Source organism: Corvus kubaryi, unplaced genomic scaffold (genome assembly GCF_017639235.1).
Source record: "Corvus kubaryi isolate FWS band 111438036 unplaced genomic scaffold, C.kubaryi_AGA036_p1.0 76, whole genome shotgun sequence".
Lineage (NCBI taxonomy): Eukaryota > Metazoa > Chordata > Aves > Passeriformes > Corvidae > Corvus > Corvus kubaryi.
Window position 1 is genome coordinate 2,487,094 of NW_024582063.1, and position 23,817 is coordinate 2,510,910.

The 23,817-nt window shown below is 38.5% G+C and overlaps 1 protein-coding gene across 1 annotated transcript in view; it reads left to right on the forward strand.

Annotated features, from left to right (window-relative positions):
• The window catches only part of MSH2 (mutS homolog 2), a 45,619-nt gene that overhangs the window by 20,846 nt on the left and 956 nt on the right, over positions 1 to 23,817 (forward strand). Inside the window, exons 7-15 of the mRNA XM_042051652.1 lie at positions 3,349 to 3,548; positions 8,535 to 8,644; positions 10,670 to 10,793; positions 11,802 to 11,952; positions 14,846 to 14,943; positions 15,976 to 16,221; positions 17,737 to 17,941; positions 18,323 to 18,570; positions 21,969 to 22,141. Coding sequence (XP_041907586.1) covers positions 3,349 to 3,548; positions 8,535 to 8,644; positions 10,670 to 10,793; positions 11,802 to 11,952; positions 14,846 to 14,943; positions 15,976 to 16,221; positions 17,737 to 17,941; positions 18,323 to 18,570; positions 21,969 to 22,141 — 1,555 coding nt within the window. The remainder of the gene's footprint in view (positions 1 to 3,348; positions 3,549 to 8,534; positions 8,645 to 10,669; positions 10,794 to 11,801; positions 11,953 to 14,845; positions 14,944 to 15,975; positions 16,222 to 17,736; positions 17,942 to 18,322; positions 18,571 to 21,968; positions 22,142 to 23,817) is intronic.

Sequence of the window (23,817 nt, forward strand, 5' to 3'; positions counted from 1 at the left end):
AAAGGCACAAGCGAAAAAAAAATCTAGATCCTGGTAAAGATAAGCTCAAGACTTACACAGAAGCTGTGCTTGAGATGTTCTTGAATGACTGTTACAGCAGCTGTGCAAAATTCAGTAAGTTTTCAGAAGTGATTCTGTGTATATATCCATATGCCAGGATTACTGATTTTCTAAGGACCTCTTGGAAGAGAAGCTAAGTTCTCTGACTTTAAGCATAAGCCATGAGAGGGCAAGATAGGGTCTGATGTTGGTGGTGAACATGAATTTTGCCTATTCTTGCGTGTGTGAAATTGGTCATCAAAATAAGAAAAAAAGTAGTTTTTATACTTGAAATTTTCAAGTTGAAGTCATGGAGTAGTCAGTAGTTTAAGCAGGTTGGACAAACCCAGCAAACTCAGGTTTCATGCTGCAGGCAGGAATAGTATTTTTCTGGATTAAAACTTACTTTGATAATGGATAAACATTCCAAATATGTCTCATGTTCTTCCTGGTCCTTTTTTTAAGTGAATAAAGTTTGTTTTAAACAAGAAATTAATGCAGTTTTGCAGATAATAAAACTTGAAGGTCCTTGCAACTAGTTCCTCTCTATGGGTTGGTGGTGTAGTGGTAGTTTGATAATTGAGAAACAATAAATATGTTTACAAATCTTGCATAATACCTGGGAAGTGAGAGGACCTAACATCAGGAGAGTACAACCTCTTGTGTGTTTGTCATGATTATAACTGCTGAAGACCAAGGAAGGTAACATTAGGAACACATGGGTAAGCTAAATGGAGAAGTTTGCTGTAAATCCTGTTCTGTTTTTGCCAAAGGAATTGTTTGCAGGTTAGAGGACTAAAAGTGACCAAGCTCCTTGGTTCCTTTGGGGAGGTTCATGTCGACAAGTTGGTTCCTTCTCTAATCCCTTGGGGAAGGAAGACATCTGGTTAGGGGGCTTGTATTTAGGCTGTTTAAGCAGTTGTATCAGGTGTCCTTAGTTTGGTTCAGTTTTTGTTGCCTTTTTTTGCTTAGTATTTAAACAATGTCTGGTCTTTAAAAGCTGTGTTTGGTCACCGGTTGCTGCTGGTGCTTCTGAGAGAACAGTTTGTGATGTGAGTCCTAAAGTGAGGTCTGCTTGGTAAATTGAAGGGACTTGTAATAAACATGGCAATGTATCTGCTGTGACAACATCATGTAATTCTTGTTATTCCTCCAAACCATTTGACAGAAGTCTGAAAGCTAGAAATCATGCTCAGAAACACCAACAGGGGTCAGAACGGAAAATTGTTTGGCTTTTATGATGTTTCTCATGCAAGTCTTGTTCTGTGTTCTTGCAGTAGGTATCTTCGGTATATTCTTGTCTATTTCTGACAAGCTCTGTGTGCATGCTGAAACTTTAATGTACCTTTTGGAGGTAACGCACCCTTATATGTCAGTAATGTCAATGTCTAAATTTATGTATTAAGGCTGTAGTTGAATGGATAAACATAGAGGTAGTGGTAGGATTTTTCTCTCATCTTTTTTGTTGATTTTTTTTTTTTTTTTTTGGTATAATACAGAAGATTCACTGGAGTGTGGGGGTAGAATACTTTTTGAAACAGAAAGAATTTTTTATATGCAGAAATGTACCACTGCCTGTCCAGGGGTCCCTACCTCTTGTGTTGCTTTAGCCAAAGCCTTTGTTTCCTGACTGTCTTTGCTAATGACCTGAGGCAGTGGACTGTGTTAACCCCTGTGTACTGTTGCCAGTGTCTGGCACTCTGCAGAGCAATGCAGTGTGTAATGTAGAGATTGCTGCTGTCAGAATGACAAAAAAAATTGTCATTTCCAATGAAGTTTGCAAATGCAGATGTTACTGTAATTGAAACAAATGCATTTTTCTGCCAGTAAGCAAACCAGCAGGAATAATGTGGTGAAGGCTGTCCTTTCTTTGCCTGCATGTCTCTAGATAAAATTAACTTCCCTGCTGAAGCAAAGATATTGATAGATATTATTAACCAGAAATCAGCACAGTATGTAAAATATGGAGGTCTCTGAAGGAGGCATAGCTCTTCCTTGGTATTCTGAAAGTGTGATCAAAGAACACTGACCTCCCCGGCATTCCAAAATTAACAATATCTGACTTCTTTTTTTAACTGCAAATGCAAACTGTGTAGAGATGGCAATATTAACTGATGCAAAACCCCCAAGAAATGTATGAAAATTTGCTTGCGTTCTAGTGGAGAAATACCATTTAATGCTCCGTCACTTCTTATTGAGATTTATGCTTGCTTTCAGCACTTAAAGAATATTTATTTCACTATTTAAAAACCCCCATACCTACAATTAAAAAAAATACAGGAAAAAAACCCCAACAAAATACCAAACCAAAATGTCACGGAGCAGCAGCAAGGGAAGGCGAGCTGGCAGTCAGTGGTGACAAGGCTGGCAACCATCTCATTGATAAGAACGCAGTCCCCCAGTGAGGCAAACAGTACTTTGGAAGTAGCTGGCATGGATTTACAAAGGGAAAATCATGCTTGTCTAACCCAATAACCTTCTGCAACAAATGGATTAGGTGGTTGGATAAGGGAAGAGCAGGGAATGTTGCTTATTGTGACTTGAGCTGTCACTGTCTCCTGTTACATCTCAAAGTACTAGACTAGGTCAGTACAGTGTGGGGGACTGAAAACTCACTGAGCTGCCAGGCTCAGGAGCATGAAGTCGCCCTGGAGGTCAGTCACCAGGGCTGTGTTCCAAGGGTTGACACTGGAGCCATCCTTGGGCATGCCCAAAATGTGACTGGACACCATCCTGGGCAGCTGGCTTTAGCTGTGACCCTGCTTTGAGCAAAGGTTGGAGTAGTCAGTGCACAGAGGTGCCTTCAACCATGAGGATTCTCATCCTGTGGTCCAGGGTTGCACAGCTGCGCAGTGTCAGTGTTGGCCTTGGCCACAGGGAGCTAAACTCTGACAACAGTGGGGACTTTTTTCCTGCTTAATACCTCTTCTTCCATAGACTACTGGAAGCCTTTCTTTATAGTGAAGGGAAAGAATTAATCTCAGAGTTGATTCTGAGAGTCAGCTTTACCTACAGGATAGATGTTGGTGTTTGCACTTGAAACAATTGCTGTCCAATGCTGTTGATTAAAAACCCCAACTTCAAAACTACCGAAGCATGACAGGCTAAATATCCTTGCTTTCTCAGCTCATGTGTTGTCTTATTTTCATCTGTTTTTTTTTTTTACCAGGAAAGTTGACCAGTGGATAAGGCCATAGGTATAAGAAAGTATAGATAGAAACTCTGAGATAAGTGTTTTCATTCTCACTGGTGACATTAAAGAGTTATAGATCATGCCATGCTAATCACTGTTACGAATTTCTTATGTAGGTTGAATTTGGTTGAAGCTTTTGTGATGGATCCAGAACTACGTCAGTGCCTTCAAGAAGATCTGTTACGTCGCTTTCCAGACCTCAACCGGCTGGCAAAGAAATTTCAGAGACAAGCAGCAAACTTACAAGACTGCTACCGAATGTACCAGGCTATCAATCAACTGCCTAATGTTGTGCAAGCACTAGAGAAACATGAAGGTAATGCTACCCCCATCTATTTTCAATGTTTTTTAGTATACTGATGATGCAAAGAAGTAGAGCGTAGATTTCCAAGGATTACTTTTTTCCTGTGTGCTTTTGTTGCAGGAATAAAGCTTAAATACATTTGAATTTGAAATGAGCTGAAATTCTGAAATGCCAGTCAGCTACTTTAAAATACACATAGCCAAATCTTTGCAGGAAAATATGTTCTAATTAGTGTGTAGCTGGGATGCTTGAGCTGTTAGGTGATGGCGTGGTAATCTTTGACACGGACTTGTCTCTAAGAATTCCTGACGAATTGCGTGTGTATTATGATCTGACAAACAAGATACCATTCATACAATAGCATTGTCATCCACTTCCAATTGTAATTAAGCACAAAACCCCCTCAATTTAAATATTATTGGTATAACTTCAGTGGCTTGTTTTTAAAATCACAATGCTCCTGTATTTGATACAGGTGACATGCCAGGGTTTCTTCCAATCTTCATTAGTAGGAAGCACAATGCTGTGACAAGCAAGTCCAGAAAATACAAAAGCTGATCATTTTTCCCTTTTCTGTGTGTTACCAAGAAAATGCAGAATAGGATCAGCATAACAAGGGAGTGATTCAATTTAGCAACAGCAGTTCTAACCTACCAGAAAACTCATTTTTGTAGAAGCCCATTAATTTGTTAGAAATTCACTTTGCATAAAGCAAGCATCAAAGCCTTAAAAACAAATGTTGTTTGAAATGGTATGGTTACAAAAATTTCTTTCCTCTATTTGAGTAGAAAATAAAGCTACCCAGTGTCTTACACTTTTCTGTACTACAGTTTTATGACTTCAAGTAATGAAACTTATCTTCTACAATATTAATCTTAAATCAATTTTTGATTGCTGGCTGCAGCCAAAGAGTAGTTAAGATCTGAAACTGAAGGAACTGACAGATATAACTCTTTTGTTTTTGTTCTTAAAGAGCTGTGCCACTCTTTAGCTGCCTCAGTCGTGTCCATTTGGCTTTTCCAAAAAGACTCTACTTGTTTTAGCCTTGACATGGAGCTCTCGGGTTCCCATCTTACACTGAGGTGTTTGTTCAGAATGCTGGCTTCCTGTCTTTACTTCTTTTTATATTAGCTGCCGTTTGGATCAACAGAGTTCCTCTGTCATAACATTGGGGTAGGAAAACAATTCCATTTTTAGAGTTTTGAGGAGCAAGCTGTGTAAGGCAAGCTGCTAAGCTCACCATATGGAAAAGTTAATAGACTGCAAAAGGTTCTTCCTGTTCTACACATGAATCAGTTGGACTTAGCAGGGCAATCAGCAGCAGTATATTAAAGATAGTTTAAAATAGGTGGCATGTTATTTTTATTTTTCTTTGTACTTGTACCACCTGTTCAAAGTACATGAATGGTCTGGTAATTTTCAATGTACATGAGTGATTCAGACTGAATCTGATAATTTTTCTGTTTCTGACTGTACAGAATGTTTTAACTCATCAAGGGATGGAAAGTCAAAAAGATTTTTGACAATTCTGAGTATGTACCAGTTTCAGAACTCCCTTACCTATGAATGGCTATGGGGATATAGAACAACCATGAAGTCATCAGCTGTGACTGTCTTTCCCTCAGTATGAAGCATTGTTTTGTTGAAATCCTTGCTTTTATGGATGATGAAACCTGAGGAGGGGGGTGATGAGTGAAGACAACCTCTTTCTGGTTTAGACATAAGAAGTCTGCATAGGATGGGGAAGGACTCTGAGTCATCAAATCATTTTGCTCTAGCTGGCAAGAGGGAGCAGTTGTTCATTACTCAAATTGCTGGGGCATGAAATTTGAGTACTTAAAAGATTCCTGTCTTCAAGAAGCTGCTGGAGCATCTTCCTTCCCATCTCAAACAAACACTCTTTAAATATGCAGGATACGGGAATTGTATGCTGGGGTTGGAATACCCCTCACTGCTTTTGGAAATGGTTCTTACTGCTTGTTTCAGTGCTGTGCTTCCCCAGACTGTTGCACTGATGTGTTACAGCCATGTTGTGATCAAACTTGGCTCTTTCCCATCCTTTGTCATATCCAACTGATTATTCCCTTACTCATAGTGGAAACTCATTTATCTGTCAATGTGTCATCTTACTCAGTGTTAAATTTTACTTGATTTCTATTAGCCCAGTTTTCAAGGTCGCTTAGTGTTGATCTATTTCTGATTTATCTTATTCCAGTATAATCTACTGATACCTTCCATATTGTGTATTTTAGTGACTTACTTTTGTAAGCAGCCTTGTTTTGTGTGTTAATATGAATTCAGACATCTTAAAAAGATAAATGCTTCTGTGAGCCCTGGGGGAACAGATGTCCTTTCAGCTCGTTCATCTTTTGCAAGTGGGTGATGTCCTGTTTATCTGCACTCTGGTCATTGCATAAATCACAGATCTTGCACCTTGACATCTCCTGTGACACCATGCTGAATGCTTTAGAATAGCTCATATTAGGTCTGCAGAGTCCTCTTTGTCTTAGGCATTCAGTATTTCAGACAGATGGAGCACTATATGGATATTATCTGCCTCTGGTAAAACTGTACTATATTTCATCCCAATTTCCATTGTTCTTTTCCTTTTATCCCACTTTCCATTGCACTATCAAAGTGGGTAGTGCACTTAGTCATTGGGATATGTCTGTTTTGCGTGGATAGAGTAGTGTCAGTTTGCTGCCAAACTGTGTGTTCCAGGTCTGCAGATTAGTGTTTTATTTTAATTTCCAGGCAACATTTTAAAACCATATTAATAGTCTTTAACACATGTAATAAATGCTTGTCTGTGCTTGAGTAAGTAAATTATGGTTTAAATGAAAAACTGCACCTGGGCACAGGTAGGCTTTGTGATCAGTATGCACCTCTGCTTTTGATGGTACATAGGTCTGTTAGTCTTTCTCTCAGTGGTTAGTTTCCATGCTAATAATGTTGAGAGGTGCAAAAGAGGATTTTTTTTTTTACTGTGCATTTTTTCTATGAGTTTATGAATACAGGTGCAAGACATGTTGGAGTTTAATTTAGAATTTTTCAGTGGTGTTTCTTGCTCATATTCTCTTAATGCCAGGTGTTTTAAGAAAAGCATATGCATGTAACTTTTTGTAAATCCTCATTATTCGCTGACTCCACTATTTTACTTCCTTCAAGTGAGGGTTACTGAATTTGAAGCTGGATTAAAAGTGTAAATAAATTTTGCAGTGTATCAGTTTGACCTGTATGTAAATACATGAGTATTTTATTTACTTAATCAATGTATTGTAACTTTTGAATGTGACATCTTCCTATGGTGTCTGAGATGCACCCTTCAAGCTTAAATAATGAAATGGCATCATGAAACTTCCCTACTTACTCCTTTCAAGAAAAGAAATTATAATTGCTACTTAAAGTCCAAGCACAGTCGTTTTTCATTGATTCAAGAATACTGAAGATCATTTCATAGTGTGTGCCATGTATTCTGTCAGCTGGAGCACTGGGAACTGCTAAGTCCACTCTGAAGAATGGACATGAAACTTTTTCTGCTCTTCAGTCTCTTCCTTGTTCGTTGACTCCTTTTATTTTCTAGGTTGGTTTAGATGTGTCTTCTTACAGGAGGGAAGGAACCAAGATATTGTGAGAGCAAGCAAGAAATTTGAAACAGAAAAAAATCTTTATTTCATATCTCATAGTTTTGAAGATTTTTAGTCAGCAGAAAACTGCATTCTTACAAGTTCAATAATCTCTCAACAGTATGTGAATTTTTTTTTTCCTCTATTAATAGATATTAGTCAGTTTAGAGCTTTAACTTTTCAAGGTTGAGGGAGTGGGGAAGCAAAAAGGCATGGTAGAAAAAGGAATCAAACAAAACCTTTTCTTTCTACTTCAGCTGAGGGAGGAGGTTCACTTGGGTAATCGTGTCCTCACTGTGTGACTTCTATAAATTTCTGTGGCAATTTTTCTTAGGAAAGGCTAGGACTTTTTTCTAAGTCTGGTAAGAAATTGAGAGACTCTGGAATTAGCCAGAGCTTAATTCTGTATTTCTCTCTTGATGTGCAAAGCTGTGCCTGTAAACATTAGAGGCAGGCCACACAATTCTGTACATAATTCAGTGACTGTAAGTTCATAGTACTAGATTCATTTTGAGGCATTTTTTCTAAATCATATAGTCAGTAATGCTAATCTTTCTATGATTGAATCCTAACTTGAAGTGGCTGCAAAGGTGTAAACATGCATTTACTGACAGAACGTTTCCACAGCTGGCTGCTGGATGTAGGTGCTTATTTGTAGCTTATAGCTACCTGAAGAAAAGACTTCTTTCACAAATTTGGCAATATCTGTGCATGTTAGGTTAACTGTGAACTGCCTGTGGTGTTCAATGCTTTTGGTGTTCCATGGACTTCCAGCCAATATGTGTTCCATGCAGTTTGACTTGTTCTATGCAGTGCTACAGAGTATCTCTGTGAATTTTGATGACTTCCCAACTAGTGGAAAGCAGTGACTGTAAAGATTTGGTTATAATATGTGGTCTTTTTTTGTGGAAAACCAAACCAGGTAACATACACTTCAGTTTCTGTGTCCATACTGTAATTACCAAATATTCCCAGTATTTGGTAACTTTTATTAAAAAAAATTAAAAACTGTGAGTGTGGATGATAAGACCTATGCTTTTTGCTAAAGGGATGTCAGCTTTTTATGTGCAAGAATTGGTGATATTCAGACAGCAGGTTTGCTTTCATACTGCTGTTTGTAGCCTTACTCATAATAGAAGGGAATTAATACCCCCAGGTATGAACAAAGATGACAGAGTAGGTACAAGCTTAATCAAAATATAGATGGGATAATTCCAATTTTAGAAAAAGGTACATGTGTTTCAGTGAAATAATCGTAGAGCCCACCTTTGTAAAAATTAACCAGCTAAGCAGTTGTGTATCTTGGATAAGTGAATTCCAGTAAATTTGTGGGGGTTTGTGAATGATAATTTTTCCTGTTTGTTCATAACAGGAGCTCACCAGATGTTGTTGTTAGCGGTATTTATAACACCTCTTATTGATATCTGCTCTGACTTCTCAAAGTTTCTGGAGATGATAGAGACAACATTGGACATGGATAAGGTATGGAATGTTGTATGGGTAGAGTTTACTTAGCAATTAAAGTTTCTTATTGAACCTTGCAATCTGCTCTATGCTCACTAAATTTAATTGATCATCTATATTAAGTAGCTAGCGATAATTTAGCTGTGGAATATATGAAGACAGTTATTGGTATATCAGGTGAATATTCAGGATACTCAACAGGATATTCACCTACTATCTGAAATTATCTAGCCAGTGAAAAAATGCTTTGGGTGCATGGATGCTGTGGACCTGAAACTATTTTTAAAAAATCTCATCATTTTTTAAAATTGAGTATTAAAGTGGAGAAGTAATTTTGTCATTTCTCTGCTTCTTTGTATTTTTAAAGTTACAGTGATATGTCTCAAATCTAGAACGTAGCCCAGGGTATGTTTATTACTTGGGGAGTCTTTTAGGATTTTCTTTTTTTTTGATTGACCAAGGATTAGGATTATCCTAAGTGTATGTCTCAGCTGACTGTAGAAATAAGAGAACTACCTAAACATGTGCCAGACATGGTAGTAAGGGCAGTTTGTTGAACTTGTGAAAAATGCAGTGGCTTTAAAATTTTGAACATGCATACTTTTCTCCAAAGGCAGGAGCACTGCATTTTCTCTCTTTGTATTGTGTTGTGCATCCATCAACTGCATTTTACTGTTTATGGAAAGACTGGTTGATTGACATGTTGCTGTAATTTGTGATGTATGGTAATGAAGAAATTTATAGCTTTATACCAGTTACAGACCATCTGTTGATGCAGTTTGTGTGCCCTGGGACTCTGTTTTCTTTAAAGCTAACAGCTGTTTAAGCCTTCACCCTTCATAGTCCAGCTCTTCAAATTTCATTTCAGGTTCTACTTTAAAAATGTTTTGTTGTCCTTCTAAACGGAATAACAAGTCAGTTATTTTTAATCAAATCCCATAGAATCTGGCATGTTGGATTTGGTTTTTCCCCCTCTTGAAGGTACTGGAAAATGTCTATAGATAAGCCAACACTGGTTTTGCCAGAAGAATAAACCTTGTCCCTCTGAATATTAGAATTTGAACTTTGACTTGAAATTCCTCTTGGATTTTGAGGGAGTTCAAATAAAATACGCAGTTCTATTCTGAGTGCAATTGAAGGATAGGTTGTCATAGCAACTAAATTATGTCAATAATCCATTCTAATATAAAAAGAAACATCTAAGTTCAAAAAGTGTGGGATGTGGTTATTCATTTACCTAGCTGTAATAAAAGTTGAGAAACTGTCACTTCCATTCCTATTTATCACAGAATCATAAGGTGCTTTTGAAAAACCATCTACTCCAACCTCCTCCTCAAGTCAGGGCAACTTCAAAGTTTGGTGGTGCTTTTGGTACACAGCCACCTGGCAGTGGAAGCACGGGGAAGAGAGAGAGAAAAAAGATGAAATGCAGCATGCTTCATCCTTGCCTCTGAAAATGTTAAGCTTAGAAGGAACCGTGTCTGCTTTTCAACTCAAGAGCTGGGTTGAAATTGGTAGGATTTTTGGTGATACTTGCAGGTTCCTTCCTAAACCTCTAGAGTCTCTTTTGGGGCAGATATTATTGTTTCAGAAACTTCAAGTTCCAAAGGCTTCTTGTTTTGAAACACCCCATCCTTTTACACTCAGTCTTGATTAGCTGCCTAAATCCAGGGTAGCAGACAGATTATGTACATAACAATGTCATTCCCTCTGACTTCCCTTTTTGCCCTGCCTACTGCTCAGTTATTTGTTTGCAAATAAATGTGCAGACAACTCCATTTCAGCAGAAAGGAGTCTGTTAAATTGGTATATTTTGCTTGCATAAAGTCTATTATTTGAGAAAACAAGTATTTGAGATGTATTTGTTTTGCAGTTGAACCAGACACCAACTATCACAAACAACATTGCACGACAACAATATATATATTAAAAAATTGAGTAAATTATTAAGTAAATTCATTTCACTGTGTATGATCAGGGGGATGCTTCTTTATTTTTTATTGCCTAGATTCATATGAATTTTTTCTTGTTATTTTTCTCTAGGTGGAGAATCACGAATTTCTTGTCAAGGCTTCTTTTGATCCTAATTTAACAGAATTAAGAGAGAAGATGAATGAACTGGAAGAAAAAATGCAGTCCTTGTTAAAGACTGCAGCCAAAGAACTAGGTAGGGTTTGGAAGTGCCTTTGATTCTTGTCTCTTTTGTAAAATGTATTGCAATCAGGTGATGAAAACTGGTGTAAAGGAGTTAAAGGGTTAAAGGATGTTTGCATGATTATATTATTGAGTTGGGGTGACTTTGGTTGTCGAGTGCAAGCTGTTGAAAACAGAGTGCTTTTTGGTTTATAACATGGCCTTTTTTTTTTTTTTTAATGGCATTCCAAAATATTTCAGAAATTATCATGTATGTTGCAGAATCAATTTTGTAGAACTGTAACTCATCAAACTCTTGGCTAAGTCTAGTTCTTTTTTAGATTTTTTGAGGACCTGCATTGAGACTTTTCTTTTTCCCCTGGGTGTCCATTCAGTTTTCTTTTGATGTTCCTTGCAAAATGTAATGTGTAAGCAAATGAGACATTTAAAGAATTGGTTATTCTATACAAAAAATTCCATGGGCAGCTGATGAACTGGGCACTGAAAGAGCAATTTTAAGAAAAAGAAAAAGCCGCCAACTTTTAATGCAAATATGGCAAGGAAAATTGGCAACACTGTACTTATTTTGGGTTACACCTTTAAGAGCTTGCATATGTTTTTAGTGTAAAGATGATACCTGGATGAAAAGAAGGAAAGCCAAGATTGTGTAGGGATGGAATGAGAAATCTTGTAACAGAACCATGTGTTAGTAGAAGGATCATGATAGTACAGGTGCTATGCTTACAGCAGCAGTACAGAGTGTCCTTGAAATTTTCCTGGAGAATTCACAGCAGTACAATAATTGCTGATTTGAATATGCAGCTTGAGAGCATTTTAAAGTAGGAGCAGGGAAGGAATCCGTATATTTGTGTTTAGTCTGGGTATTTCTCATACCTGTACAGAACCAAAGCAAGTCTATTGAATTAGGTCATGTAAGAGAGGCTAAATCATGGGAACTGAGGGTTAGTGAGCAAGAATAGCACAAGGCTGCAGGATTGGTGGTAATACAGCTGGTTTCTTTTTCTTTCTTTTCATCTGAAAGGTCTGGAAGCTGGCAAAAGTATCAAACTGGAGACAAATTCACAGTTTGGACATCACTTTAGAGTAACTTGCAAGGAGGAGAAAGCTCTCCGTAACAACTCGAAATATGGAATCATTGATACACAAAAGAATGGTGTGAAATTTACTAACAGGTATGAGATTATATTGGTAGTTTTTAAAGCCTGTTCTGAAAGGAAAAGAATTGTTCCTTTATAATTGTGGTGATAAACTGGATTCCCTACATCTTGAATGGCAAATTTTCACCTTTTTAATTGGCTCACAGATTGAAATATTGAGCAGGACTGGCATGAGGGAAGAACAGTAATAGAGTTTATCTTAAAAGCTGCATTCCCCGTTTACATTGCCAACTGTTATCTATTTTTGGTCCTTTGACTTGGGCTAATTTCTCTGTTTTAGCTGCAGCAAGTATCATAATTGCTTTTACTGTGAGTGTTTATACAGACACAAGCTGCAGTAGGGAACGAGCTATTTATGTTTATCACCAAATGTGACATGCAGCAATTTTGTTGGTGATTACCTTTTTCTTCCCTTTGTTCCAAATCTTCTCTAATTTCTATTGGTCCTGTGTATTGAACTTCACTTCTGTGGCTCTTTTGATTGAACTGTTGAAAAATTTAAGTCTTCAGGCTAATTGCATTGAGGCTGTTTCAGTGTGTCCTTGTCTGGACAGCAGTTCTGACACAGATCAGCTGAAAAGTCTGTATTTTTTTTTGTTGAATTTTAGCTGGTTTAGAGCATTTTAGCAGGGGCAAGGGCTGCATCAGCCATCAGATGTTTCTCTGTTCTTCAGTGTTTTTACACAGAGCAAACGAAGTAGAAAGTTGCATGCGCAGAATTGGGCAATAACTTAGGTTGAAGGCTACTTCTTATCCCTCACTCAAAGCAGATGCACCTTGGAAATTAGATCCTATCTCAAGATTAAATGGTGTAGCCCAAGGCCTTGCCCAGGTGCCCATCTTCTTAAGTATCCTTCACAGTCTCGTGGGGCACAAGGTCCAGTGCTGAATTACTATTTATGAAAACTTTCCTAATCAGGTCTAATGAAAATTTTCCTTGCAGAAACTTGGGATCTTAGTATCTCATTCTTTTGCTCTGCACCTCCAAGGAGAGTCTGTTGCCTCTTCCCTCCAGGCTTCAGATTCTCTCAGCCTGGGCAGGCATCTCTCTCAGCCTGTCCTTGTGTGCCGTGTGCTTCAGCTCTGTACCACCTTTGTGGTGACCATCTGCTCCAGGCTCAATGTTGGGAAGACAAAACCTAAAACCAGAGATGTCATCTCAGGAGTGCTGAATAGAAGGGAAGAATGACTTCCTTCAGGATGCTGGTTCCACTCTAGCTGCTGCAGCCAGCATGGGCTTGGCCTTCTCTGCCTCAGGGGCACACTGCTTGCTGGCTTGTGTTCAGCTTCTTGAGGGACCCAGTGGAGAAGGATTTTATGATTTTTTGTTTTTTGTTTTTTACTGTTTTATAGCCATGTGGACCACAGTTTGTATTGGTGGACAGTTATTTCATCCCAGGTGCAGGACTTTGTATTGATGTGTGCTGAAATTCTTGTTCACCTATTTCTCCAGCCTGGAGTTATCCCAGTGAATGGCAGCTCTGTCCTCCAGCACACTGCCAGCTCTCCTTCCTGTGGCATTGTTATACCTTGCTGAGAGTGCATTTGAGAGTGCATTCAGTTTCATTGTTCAGGTTGTTAATCAAGGCATAAATAGGATCAGCCCCAGTATCAACCATAGGAAATGCTGCTAATAATCAGCCTCTAACTGGACTTCAGCCTCCTGACAAGTTCTTCCTTGTCTGTCAGTGGCAGATCCAGGAGAAAACTAGCTTTTAAGCCTCCTGCTTGTGTTCCATGGAAGGGTGAAAGCTGCAGAGATTAATATATGGTGCAGTCCGTTTCAGACAAGCCTGCTGCTCGTGCTCTGTGTGTGAGTTCAGCAAGAGTCAGATCTTGACTGACATACAAGTGTGAGGAGCACTGCCTACAGGGCAAGGCTGGTTTAAAGCCAGGGCTATCACTAATAGTGACTGGTTTCTGTTAATCACTCACTTTCATAGTTATAAATCCTTATCTTCGAAAAGGAGGGCAAACATATTGGTTCACACCAACCAATATGTTGGTGTATTTCACACCAATTTGCTTAAATGAACAAAGTGTAAACCTTAATTGCATTTTGTTTTAACATTTACTCAGAGGGTATTTTTTAAAAACATCCCTGAAATGTAAAACAGCTTTTTCTGGTTCTAAATATGTTGTGAATCTAAATGTATGATGAAATTAGGCTTTTCTGTAACTGAGAAGATGTACTTAGAACCTGTACTGTGTCATCTGTTACTTTCCCTTAGTGAAGCAGCCCATGCATCACTAATAAAAAAGAATTCTCTGTGCTTAGTTAAGTTATAGTTGCTTCTGTAGGTGGTACTAGAAGTACAAGACTGACTTCCGCCTATAGTGTGGGCACACCACTTGGGTATGTTTCTTATTCAGTCTTGCAGACTTTTGTTCTTTGTTTAGGAGACAAGAAGTATAAAAACTTGTTTAAACTCTTTTCTTTATTTCAGCTTACCTTAGTTTGCAGTCCAGAATCTGTTCATAGTGACTATAGTTAACTGAGGTTTTTACTAAATGAAAGAAGTCAATGTCTTCAGATCTGATAAGCCTGTTGTAGGGCTCTGGGCTAATTAGGCAGTTGCTTAGCAGCAAAATGTAGCAAAATAGCCAGAAATTCAGTTTTAAGAGCTAGTCCTTATCACATAGCATCTCTATAACATGGATGTTTTTAAGAGTCATGTGTTGATGCTAGAATTTCTGGTTTGGCCATTATGGGTGATCTTAAACTTGGAATTAATCTGGAGGCTGTCTTGGTGTGGATGAATAATAGTAGGTCAGTTGCTTTGTGGTCTTTGCTGTTAAAACAGGTGGGGACACCTGGTATTGACTCACAGATGAGGAAGCCAAAAGTTTGGCATTGTAGGTGAAGGCAGGACACCACAGCTTCTAAATACTCTTGTTTTGTTCACAGCAAACTGAGCGCCATCAATGATGAGTACATAAGGAACAGGGAGGAGTATGAAGAGGCTCAGGATGCAATTGTTAAGGAAATCATTAACATTGCTTCAGGTGAGTGTGCCACTCTTGGTGTGTGTCACAGTCCGGAGTGCTGGGAGGACCTGCAGTTCCTTTGAGGGTCTTCTACAAACTGTAACATTGTCCAGAGAATTGGTGTGAAAAGTGAGGTGTGGCTTTCAGACAGCTGTTGCAAGTTTGAAATATGAATTGTCTTCTGTTGCCAGACCCTTTCCTGGCATTTCTGCAAATGTGCAGTGATGAGGTGTGTGCAAATGCTAATCCTGTAATAGGAACAAAAATAAGGCTATAAAGGCCACATCTATCCTCCACTGACCTCCCTGACTCTGGGCACCTTCACCCTAACAGCAGAAGAGGTGAAGGACAGCAGAGAACTGAAGGAGTGGGACCTGAGGTCTGTAAGAACATTGATATGCAATATAAGATGAAGTTAATCATTGCTTATATGGCAATACAAATTATTGGCTTCCTAAGTTATTTCCATATATTTTGCCCCAAGTTTGCCTACTTACAGGGCATTCTTTATTATCCTTCACCAAAAGCAGAAGAGACACTGGGGAGTTTGGGCTCTAGACCAGTCCCTTATCGCTTTCACTGAAAAAAACCAAACACCAAAGCTTTAAGGTTGGTACTGGGGGAAGCCATTTAGTCTGGTGTCACAGGCACTGTATCTGACAGACCTCTCCCTCCCATCAGTCACATAAACATAGATGGCTGCTGTGTCTGAACTGTCTGTGCTGTCTCTCTGGTGTGTTTGCTTGCATGAGCATCAGAATCCAGTGTATTATTCAGGAAGGAAACATACTGGATTTCCAGATGAGGGAAAATAATCAACATGGCCTCACCTCTTCTTTTCCTTAGTCTGAAGAAGTCTCCTTGGTATTCAAGGCACGGAAACTTTAGGAATACATCCTAGACTCACAGGAGGTGACTTCCATCTTGAGCAAAATTGTTACTGCAGGTGAATTAGCTTGATGGACTCAGTATAGGCTTCAAGGTACCTTCTCAGCTGAAGCAAAAGAATGGCTAATGGCACTGAATTTGTATCTCCTCAATGCAAACCAGGTTATGCAGAGCCCATCCAGACGATGAATGATGTGATAGCTCAGCTGGATGCCATTGTCAGCTTTGCTCACGTGTCAAACGGGGCCCCGGTGCCCTACGTCCGTCCCGTCATTCTGGAGAAGGGACAAGGCAGGATTGTGCTGAAGGGTGCCAGGCATCCCTGCATCGAAGTGCAGGATGAGGTGGCCTTCATCCCCAATGACATTACATTTGAGAAGGGCAAGCAGATGTTCCACATTATTACTGGTAAATACTTCTGTTCTCTTTTTTGTTTATAAATGTCTTGAGTATTTCCAATAATGATGTCTTTTTAAAAAAAACCAAACCAACAACAACCAAAACAAATCAGCAACCTAATAAAATTCTGTCAAAACAATTTCTAACATCAAGGGTGAGCAGCTACTGAATTACTTATCTTTCTGCATGGGGAATAAGAGTTAGCTCTGGAAAAGAAGGGAGGGTATTTGTAAGCTATTATTTATTGCTATTATTGATTATATTTTTTTTTTTAAAAAGTGTTCACAGTGTTAATGTGAAATGTTACCTTTGACTGTGGATATTCTACATGTTTCTGTACATACAAGCATATTTCTCATCATCCAAGCTAATAGTGATGGAATTGGTTACTGTGACTTTCGTTGTAGTGCGCTGTTTGGAGAAGTTGATCACTAATTTACAGAGAGTCATTTGTGAAGAAAAAAGAAGCTGCTAGGACAGTAGAAAATAAAAAAATTGTCCTTCCTTAAAGTAAGGCCTTAGTGAATGTAACTCCACAAGCTAGGCAACCTCAGGAGCTGGAAAGCCTGACCCTGCTAAATTGATGTGGAAAATTCCACTAGGCATCAATTGTACTGTAGCCATGTAGGCACTTTTTGGAGGCAAGATTTTAAGCATCCTCTTTGTTAGTGTTTTCTTTGTGAAGTATTAAAGTTGATTTTAAATGCAAAGCATGTTTCAATGACTGTACCATTTTTTACCCTTTTCTCTGGTGTAATTAAGATAATTTTACTACACACCAAAACATTTTTAGTGTTTATAGATTTAATTGGATCTTAATTTCCATCCAGATGTCCTTGACATACGTTCTGAGTAGCAAAGATCTGAAATTAGAGAATGATTAATGAGTACTTCTAACATAATCAAAAAGAAAAACTGAAACCCTGAATAAATGCATGGCAACACGCTTCTTTTTCGGTTAGCAAAAGTGTAAAATTGGTTTTAATGATCAGTTTCCTGGATAATACTTTTTATTTCATTTGTACTTCAGTTACAAATAACTAATTAATATCTGGGTTTGCTGATTCTAAGTCACCCATTAGCTGGTACCCAGGCTGTAACTAAGCTGTTTCATTTTTATAGAGAAATTTTAATAGTTGTTTGAGGTGAAAACAAATTATTATAATTCTTAAGCAGAAATAAATACTGATGGTTTTTAATTTAAAGCTTATTAGTTTTAGGCATGAATGCATGTTTTAGATGACTGCTTATACTTTTGAAAAGTCCCAAAACTTATGAAGGCCCGTAATGTTCTCTGATCTCCTTTCTTTTGAAAAAGGAGCATTCAGTAAGACAAACAAGCCTTGTTAGTCCTGGAGCCACTTGTTGCACCTGTTAGACAAGTTTGCTGCTCTTTTCTGGCGAGACAGTAATAAGTTTAAACACTCTTTGTTTTAATTTAGAGCCTGTTCTCCTTTAAAAGAGCTGTTGAATTGTAAAAAGATGATGCTTTTTAAAATAATTCTTGGAAAATCTCTTCTTTAGGCCCTAACATGGGGGGAAAATCAACATACATCCGACAGACAGGGGTGATTGTTCTTATGGCCCAAATTGGGTGTTTTGTGCCGTGTGAGTCCGCAGAGGTAACCATTGTGGATTGTATCCTGGCTCGGGTGGGAGCAGGAGACAGCCAGCTGAAAGGAGTGTCCACTTTCATGGCTGAAATGCTGGAAACTGCTTCAATCCTTAGGCAAGTCTTGTGCTTTTGTTCGATTGCGTTGGTTGGGGTTCATGGGAAAGGAGGCGCATTTAAGGTGCATTTAGGATTTTTCTTTTGTGGGGAATCTTAGTGGAGGATCTCAAGTTCTTTTTAGCTTGTTCATAAGTTCCTGAAGTAGCCTTCTGTTTATTCCAGTGGTCAATACAGAGCTGCTACCAAGAGGCCAAAGTTCAAATGGGACAAAGGACCTAATTTGGAATGATCTGTGTGGTGCTGTGTCTGCACTATATATGTAACTAAGAAGGGTCTTTTGCCTGTTCCATGCTCTGCATCCACAGCATAACTTGTGGTACTCCAATATCCAGAGTTCATGCTGCTATCAAACGTTACAAAATGCTCTTATGGTTTTAGGACAGCAACTGAAAACTCCCTGATAATCATTGATGAGCTGGGAAGAGGAACTTCTACCTATGATGGCTTTGGCTTAGCGTGGGCTATCTCAGAATACATTGCCAGCAAAATCTGTGGGTTTGCCATGTTTGCTACACACTTCCATGAACTGACAGCTCTTGCTGACCAGGTGCCAACAGTAAATAACCTCCATGTCACTGCTCTGACCAGCGATGACACACTGACGATGCTTTATCGTGTCAAGGAAGGTAAGACTGTGTCTAAACTTCATTTTGCCCTGGGGAAGAAAAATCTTAATGGAAAAAAATCCCCCCCAAAAACTCATGTCATACTTGAGACTTAGGGTTTATAATACATATGTTCTTCTCTGTCCATAGACAGCGTGTATGACAGGAGCTCTGTCCATGTGTGAACACAGTTGGTGGTAATGTTGATGATTATTTGTGATGATTTCTAGGCTATTTCTGCCATTCAAGTTGATGTTACTGAGTTGCTTCCCTTTTCTTTTTGAAAGATGGAGAGAAGGGTTCCAGAATGTTATTTTCTGTTTTTCTAAATCAGCCATTTCAACCTGCTGATGTAAGAGACTTAAACTTGTTAAACCGTTCTTTTAAAAGAAATGAGTGCACCTTTTATGTGCTGATAGTTTTTAATAATGTCTATATCATTATAATAAGACTTAGTCTTATGTTGCCCAATTTATGCAGTAATTTGATGTAGGAAAAATCATATGGTTAATTTTTAGCAAATGGCATCATAGTGAAACAACAAGTAGCCTGTTTTGTTAGTGTAAGATCAGTTAGATGTATTTAATTAAAACCTTTTAGTGGATCCAGTTATTCCTTTCAGTATTAAATTAAACAATTTTTAATTAGGCATAAATTTCATCTATTCCTTCTGCTTCTCTATATCCCCCATCACTTGTTTTTTCTCCCTTCAGCAGGAGCCTGTATTTATTGCTAAATTAAGCAGAGCTGTAACTGTGGCTTGCAAGGTGTGCCCATTTATGGCATTCTAATTTAGCTGTGAACTGTACAGTGATTTTGGCTTGTTCTCACTAGAGCGTTTCAGTCTGGTTGGCAACCTTGGGGCTGAGATTTTGATTTAAAATGTGGGCAGAGTACTCCTTCTTACTCTGTGTACCTCTTAATTTTCCTCCTCTGAGTTCCACAACAAAGGAATGAGTTAGATGACACTTGGGTGGGTAGAACAGGGTTACTGTAGAGCACTCTGGCTATCCTGGATCTGTTACCTTGCTGGTTTTACTCCTATGGCATTACTGATTGACTATTTCTTACTCATTTCTTCTGGTTTTAAATCTATTAAATGACTTCATTTCTTGCCCTTAGATTACATGTATGACCACTTCTAATTTTGTATTCCCCTCTGGCTATAATCTTGCAGTTAGGTTTTGGGTACTTTTCTGTAAAGCTTGGGAGACTGCTCTGAGCAAGGGGAATCACAGCAGAAGTACTGCTCTCCTCTGGCTTTGCTGAGAGTCTGCTCAAAGCTGGGTGGGTTACCTCTGTCTGCCACAGCCTTGTATCTTTTAACTCTGTGTCCTTGTCTTTTGGGATCTTTATTCCTTTGAGATGGGCACTGTTGGTGCACTTTGCTTGAATATTAGTCCAGAGCACTGTGGCCCTGGTCCCCAGCCTGTCTCAGAGGAGAGGAGGTGTCTGTGGTTCTTTCCTAGTTTGTTGTTTCCCATCTTCTCCAGCACATGTTGAGCTCCTTCCACCAAGTGAAGGTTCAGAGCCCTCTGAAAGCCTTGCTCAAACTGGTGCTTAAAAGTGATTTAGTGTGGCATTGGAACTGAAGAAAAACAGTCATAAACTGCTGCAAGTGTACATTGAAACTGTGAGTGGTTTTGGTGCAGCAAGAGATGGTGATGTACAGAATCTTCAAACAAGCCATCTTTATTTAGATGCCTTATTTTGAGCATGTTGGTTGAGGAGGGAATCAATATACACTATATCAAAACCTTCTACCTTCTGAATCTTTTGGAACAGCAACTCGTACAATAAAACCCCCTAATATTCCCCAGACAGTTGGGTGAGTTCTCTTTCTTCAACCCACTCCTTTTGTTCTTAAAACCTGTACTAATTCAGCCATTCTGGTCCTGATAAAAACTGTAGAATCCCAGTTTAATTTTTTTCTTCAATCAGTTGTGCCATTTTCAGTCATACACATCTTTTTGTACATGCAATGTCTTTTCATTCCATCCATTTTCCTGGAAGTGCTATTGAGCATGGAGACACAATATTTTTTATCTATCTACTTAAACCTCTGTCAGAGGAGATACAACACTATGAAATCTTCATCTTTAAATATCTGGACTCTAATTAGATATCCATCTTGCACCAAAGTTTTTTGCATTTAGTGTTTCCCTTTTGGAATTGTTATGTTGCTCCATCAAGCATGTGTGTATAGGCAGCTCAGATACAGCTGTGTTTTGAAACAAATAACAGGTTTGATGTCATTTGAAACGTATAACTAAATCTGAAAAGCATGACAAGGGACTTTTATACAGGATTTTCAACCCTGTCCTCATGCTTCAAGAGTGACAGAATCACTGGAAGAGGAAACACATGAAGTACTGTTCTTCAGGCCTCTGCTCAGGATTCTCTGAGCTGAGAACTGAGTTAGATTTGAGTCTGGGGAGGTGTCTTTTTTATACAAAATCAAGAAGACTGATTTCTGCTTAAATGTGTTAATTTCCTTTAAGAAACCTGAGAGATTACAAGGTTAATAAAACAGAAAAAGTCAAAATGCTAAATCTTCCTTCACCTATTCTTCAGTTACTCAGTATTTAATAGATGATTAGTTGAAAAACCCAAAAACAACTGTCATTTTGCAAGTGTAATTAATTTATTCTTAGCTCCTTGATGGAAACCAGAATTAAAAGGATGTAGTAATATATGTGGGAGAACAAATGGAATTATGATAATGTAAGCAAATAAGAGTTGATAGATTTTATCAGAGGGCTTTTAATACTGAAGTGAAAATTGTTTTATGTAACTGTGTATAATTTACGTATTTTGAGCAATTATGAGGACTTTTCTCAAACACGTGTTATAAACAGTGTATTAATTGGAGTAAGTGTGAAGTTGCAGTTGAAAGATTTTGATATAATTAAAGATGATGACTCCTGGAGACTGAGGAGTTATTTGGTACAGATGCAAAGGAGGAGAGGGATGATTGAGAATGCAGCATTTTTAATGTTTGTCTATACACATACATACATGTATTTATATAGGTATAGAGTAAATGTGAGAAATATCTATTAAAAAGCACGCAAACTATTATATTCTACAGACTGTGCTGCTTTAATAAAAATCATTGTTCAATTTCAAGTATGAGAGGGAAATTCTCTGTCTGAAGAGTTTTCCATTTCTTCCTGAAGCACTTTGGAGCTGCAATTACTGCTCTAATAGAGCTTAATTAAGTAAGAGTGTATTCTTTATTCTGTGTTACCATTTTTAGTAGAAAAAATAAATCAGAAAGTGTTGGGGAGAACCAAATCAAGTCACGCACTTAATTCTTCAGAACAGAGAACTATTACAACCATGTCCATATAATCTCTGAGCAGCCATATTATCTTCTGTGAATTCTTAACTGTTGGGGTTTTTTTCTCTGCTTCCAGGTGTCTGTGACCAGAGTTTTGGAATACATGTAGCAGAGTTGGCAGCTTTCCCAAAACACGTGATAGAAAGTGCAAGAGAGAAAGCATTGGAGCTGGAGGAGTTCCAAAACATTGGGAAGTCCAAGGAATCTGAAGGAGAACCACCAGCCAAGAAGTTATATAGAGAAAGAGAGGTGTGGTATCAGAAATAATTTTTAAAATTTGTTTTGCTGGAATAGCTGAAGCAAAATCGTTTAAGGATTCCGATTCCCCCAAAGCTTGAGAATAATTACCTATAATGCATTTTTCTGTAACAAAATATCTTGGCTATGATGTTCATTAGGAGTTGAAGAGATGTTCAGGGATAGTGGGTTTTGATTTAGATTAATTTCAAGTTAACATAGGCAAGAATTTTATCTAAAAATATAGTCATGAGATGGAAACTATTCTTTTTTCCTCAAAGAATAATGCCCAGCAGTACAGCTTGAGTTATACTTGAATTATATATGTGTGCCTGTCCAGTGGAGTTTTATTTATGCTGTGAACCAAACAGGAACTTTGTGTTCATCACTTTTGTTGACTATTTAGTTTGTATGCAAAGTTTCTTGGGACTTAAGATAACAGCTTCTGTTACCATTGTGTAGAATATTCTTGGCTCTGCAGTTGGGTCACACCTGGTTTTGCTTCCCCTTATTTGAGTGTTCATTAGTGCCGAGTTCTTAGAGCCCAGTGTGATCAGATCTGTTCACACCAGAGAAAAGCTGAATACCCACCCAGCCTTCTCCTCTGTGGCCTTCCATGTCCCATCGGAACTGTCACATCTCAGAAGCTGATCATATCAAAGAACATGGCAATCAGTACCTGGAATGTCTGATGTACAGGTGTCACAAAATGAAGTTTCTTTAAAGAAGCTTTGTTAGCAGGTAGTGTAAAGGACAGCAAAGGCTGCAGGAAGCTTTTTCAGAATATCCTGTGTCGTCTTGTTGCTGGAGTAAGAGTCCACAGTGACATCTGTGGCAGCCTCCTGGGAAATCCACATGCTTCTGCTTTGTGGCTTTCATTGGTTTTTGTCAGCAGTTGGGTCCTCCTTGCTGTGTGCATACAAACCTGCTTCCAGAGCACAGTTCTGTGTCCCAGCAGTCAGCCTGAACCTTCACAGCATTGTACCACATTTACCTCCTTCTGGCAGCCTTGGTAATACAGCAGTGTATGGAAGTCTTGAAGTGTTAGTCCATATCCAGTACACTTCCTACATTTAAAAAGCCTTTGCTCTAGACAGAGGCTGTTCCCTGTTACTTTATTTTCACTTTCAGAGGTCAACTGCATTTGTTGTTCTAGCTCAGTAAGTGGATCTGATGCTTTAGGTGAACAATCTCTGGTTTGTTCTACTTTTTACTGCCAGAAGGCTTTCCTTCCAACTACCTCAGTTGCTCCACTATTACCTTTCCTCTGTCAGGTGTCATGGTGAAGGAATTTTCAGATTAGTTGGACCTGGCTGCATGGTCCTAAGTTGGTGTAAATTAAATTGACATTGCAAACACTTGTGACAAATACAGCATCATGTTTTATTCTTTAGTGTTTCAGTAATACATAATATTCCATAAACTCTCTAGGCAATAGAATGGCAGAGCTTTAGATGTCTCACCCAGAGAATTTGTCTGCCTTGGTTAACATCATGTGTAGAGGGAAAAGGGTGCTACTACTTTTTGGAAACTTCTGCACTGAAAACTTCTGCATCAGTCTGAAATGATAAGAGGAAAACTAAGTAAACTTTTCAGTAGAATTCTAAAATGCGGAGGACAAACTTCTGCATTCTGGACCAATTGTTTCCAATACAGGGATTCTGAATACTGTTCATTGCAATGTTTGT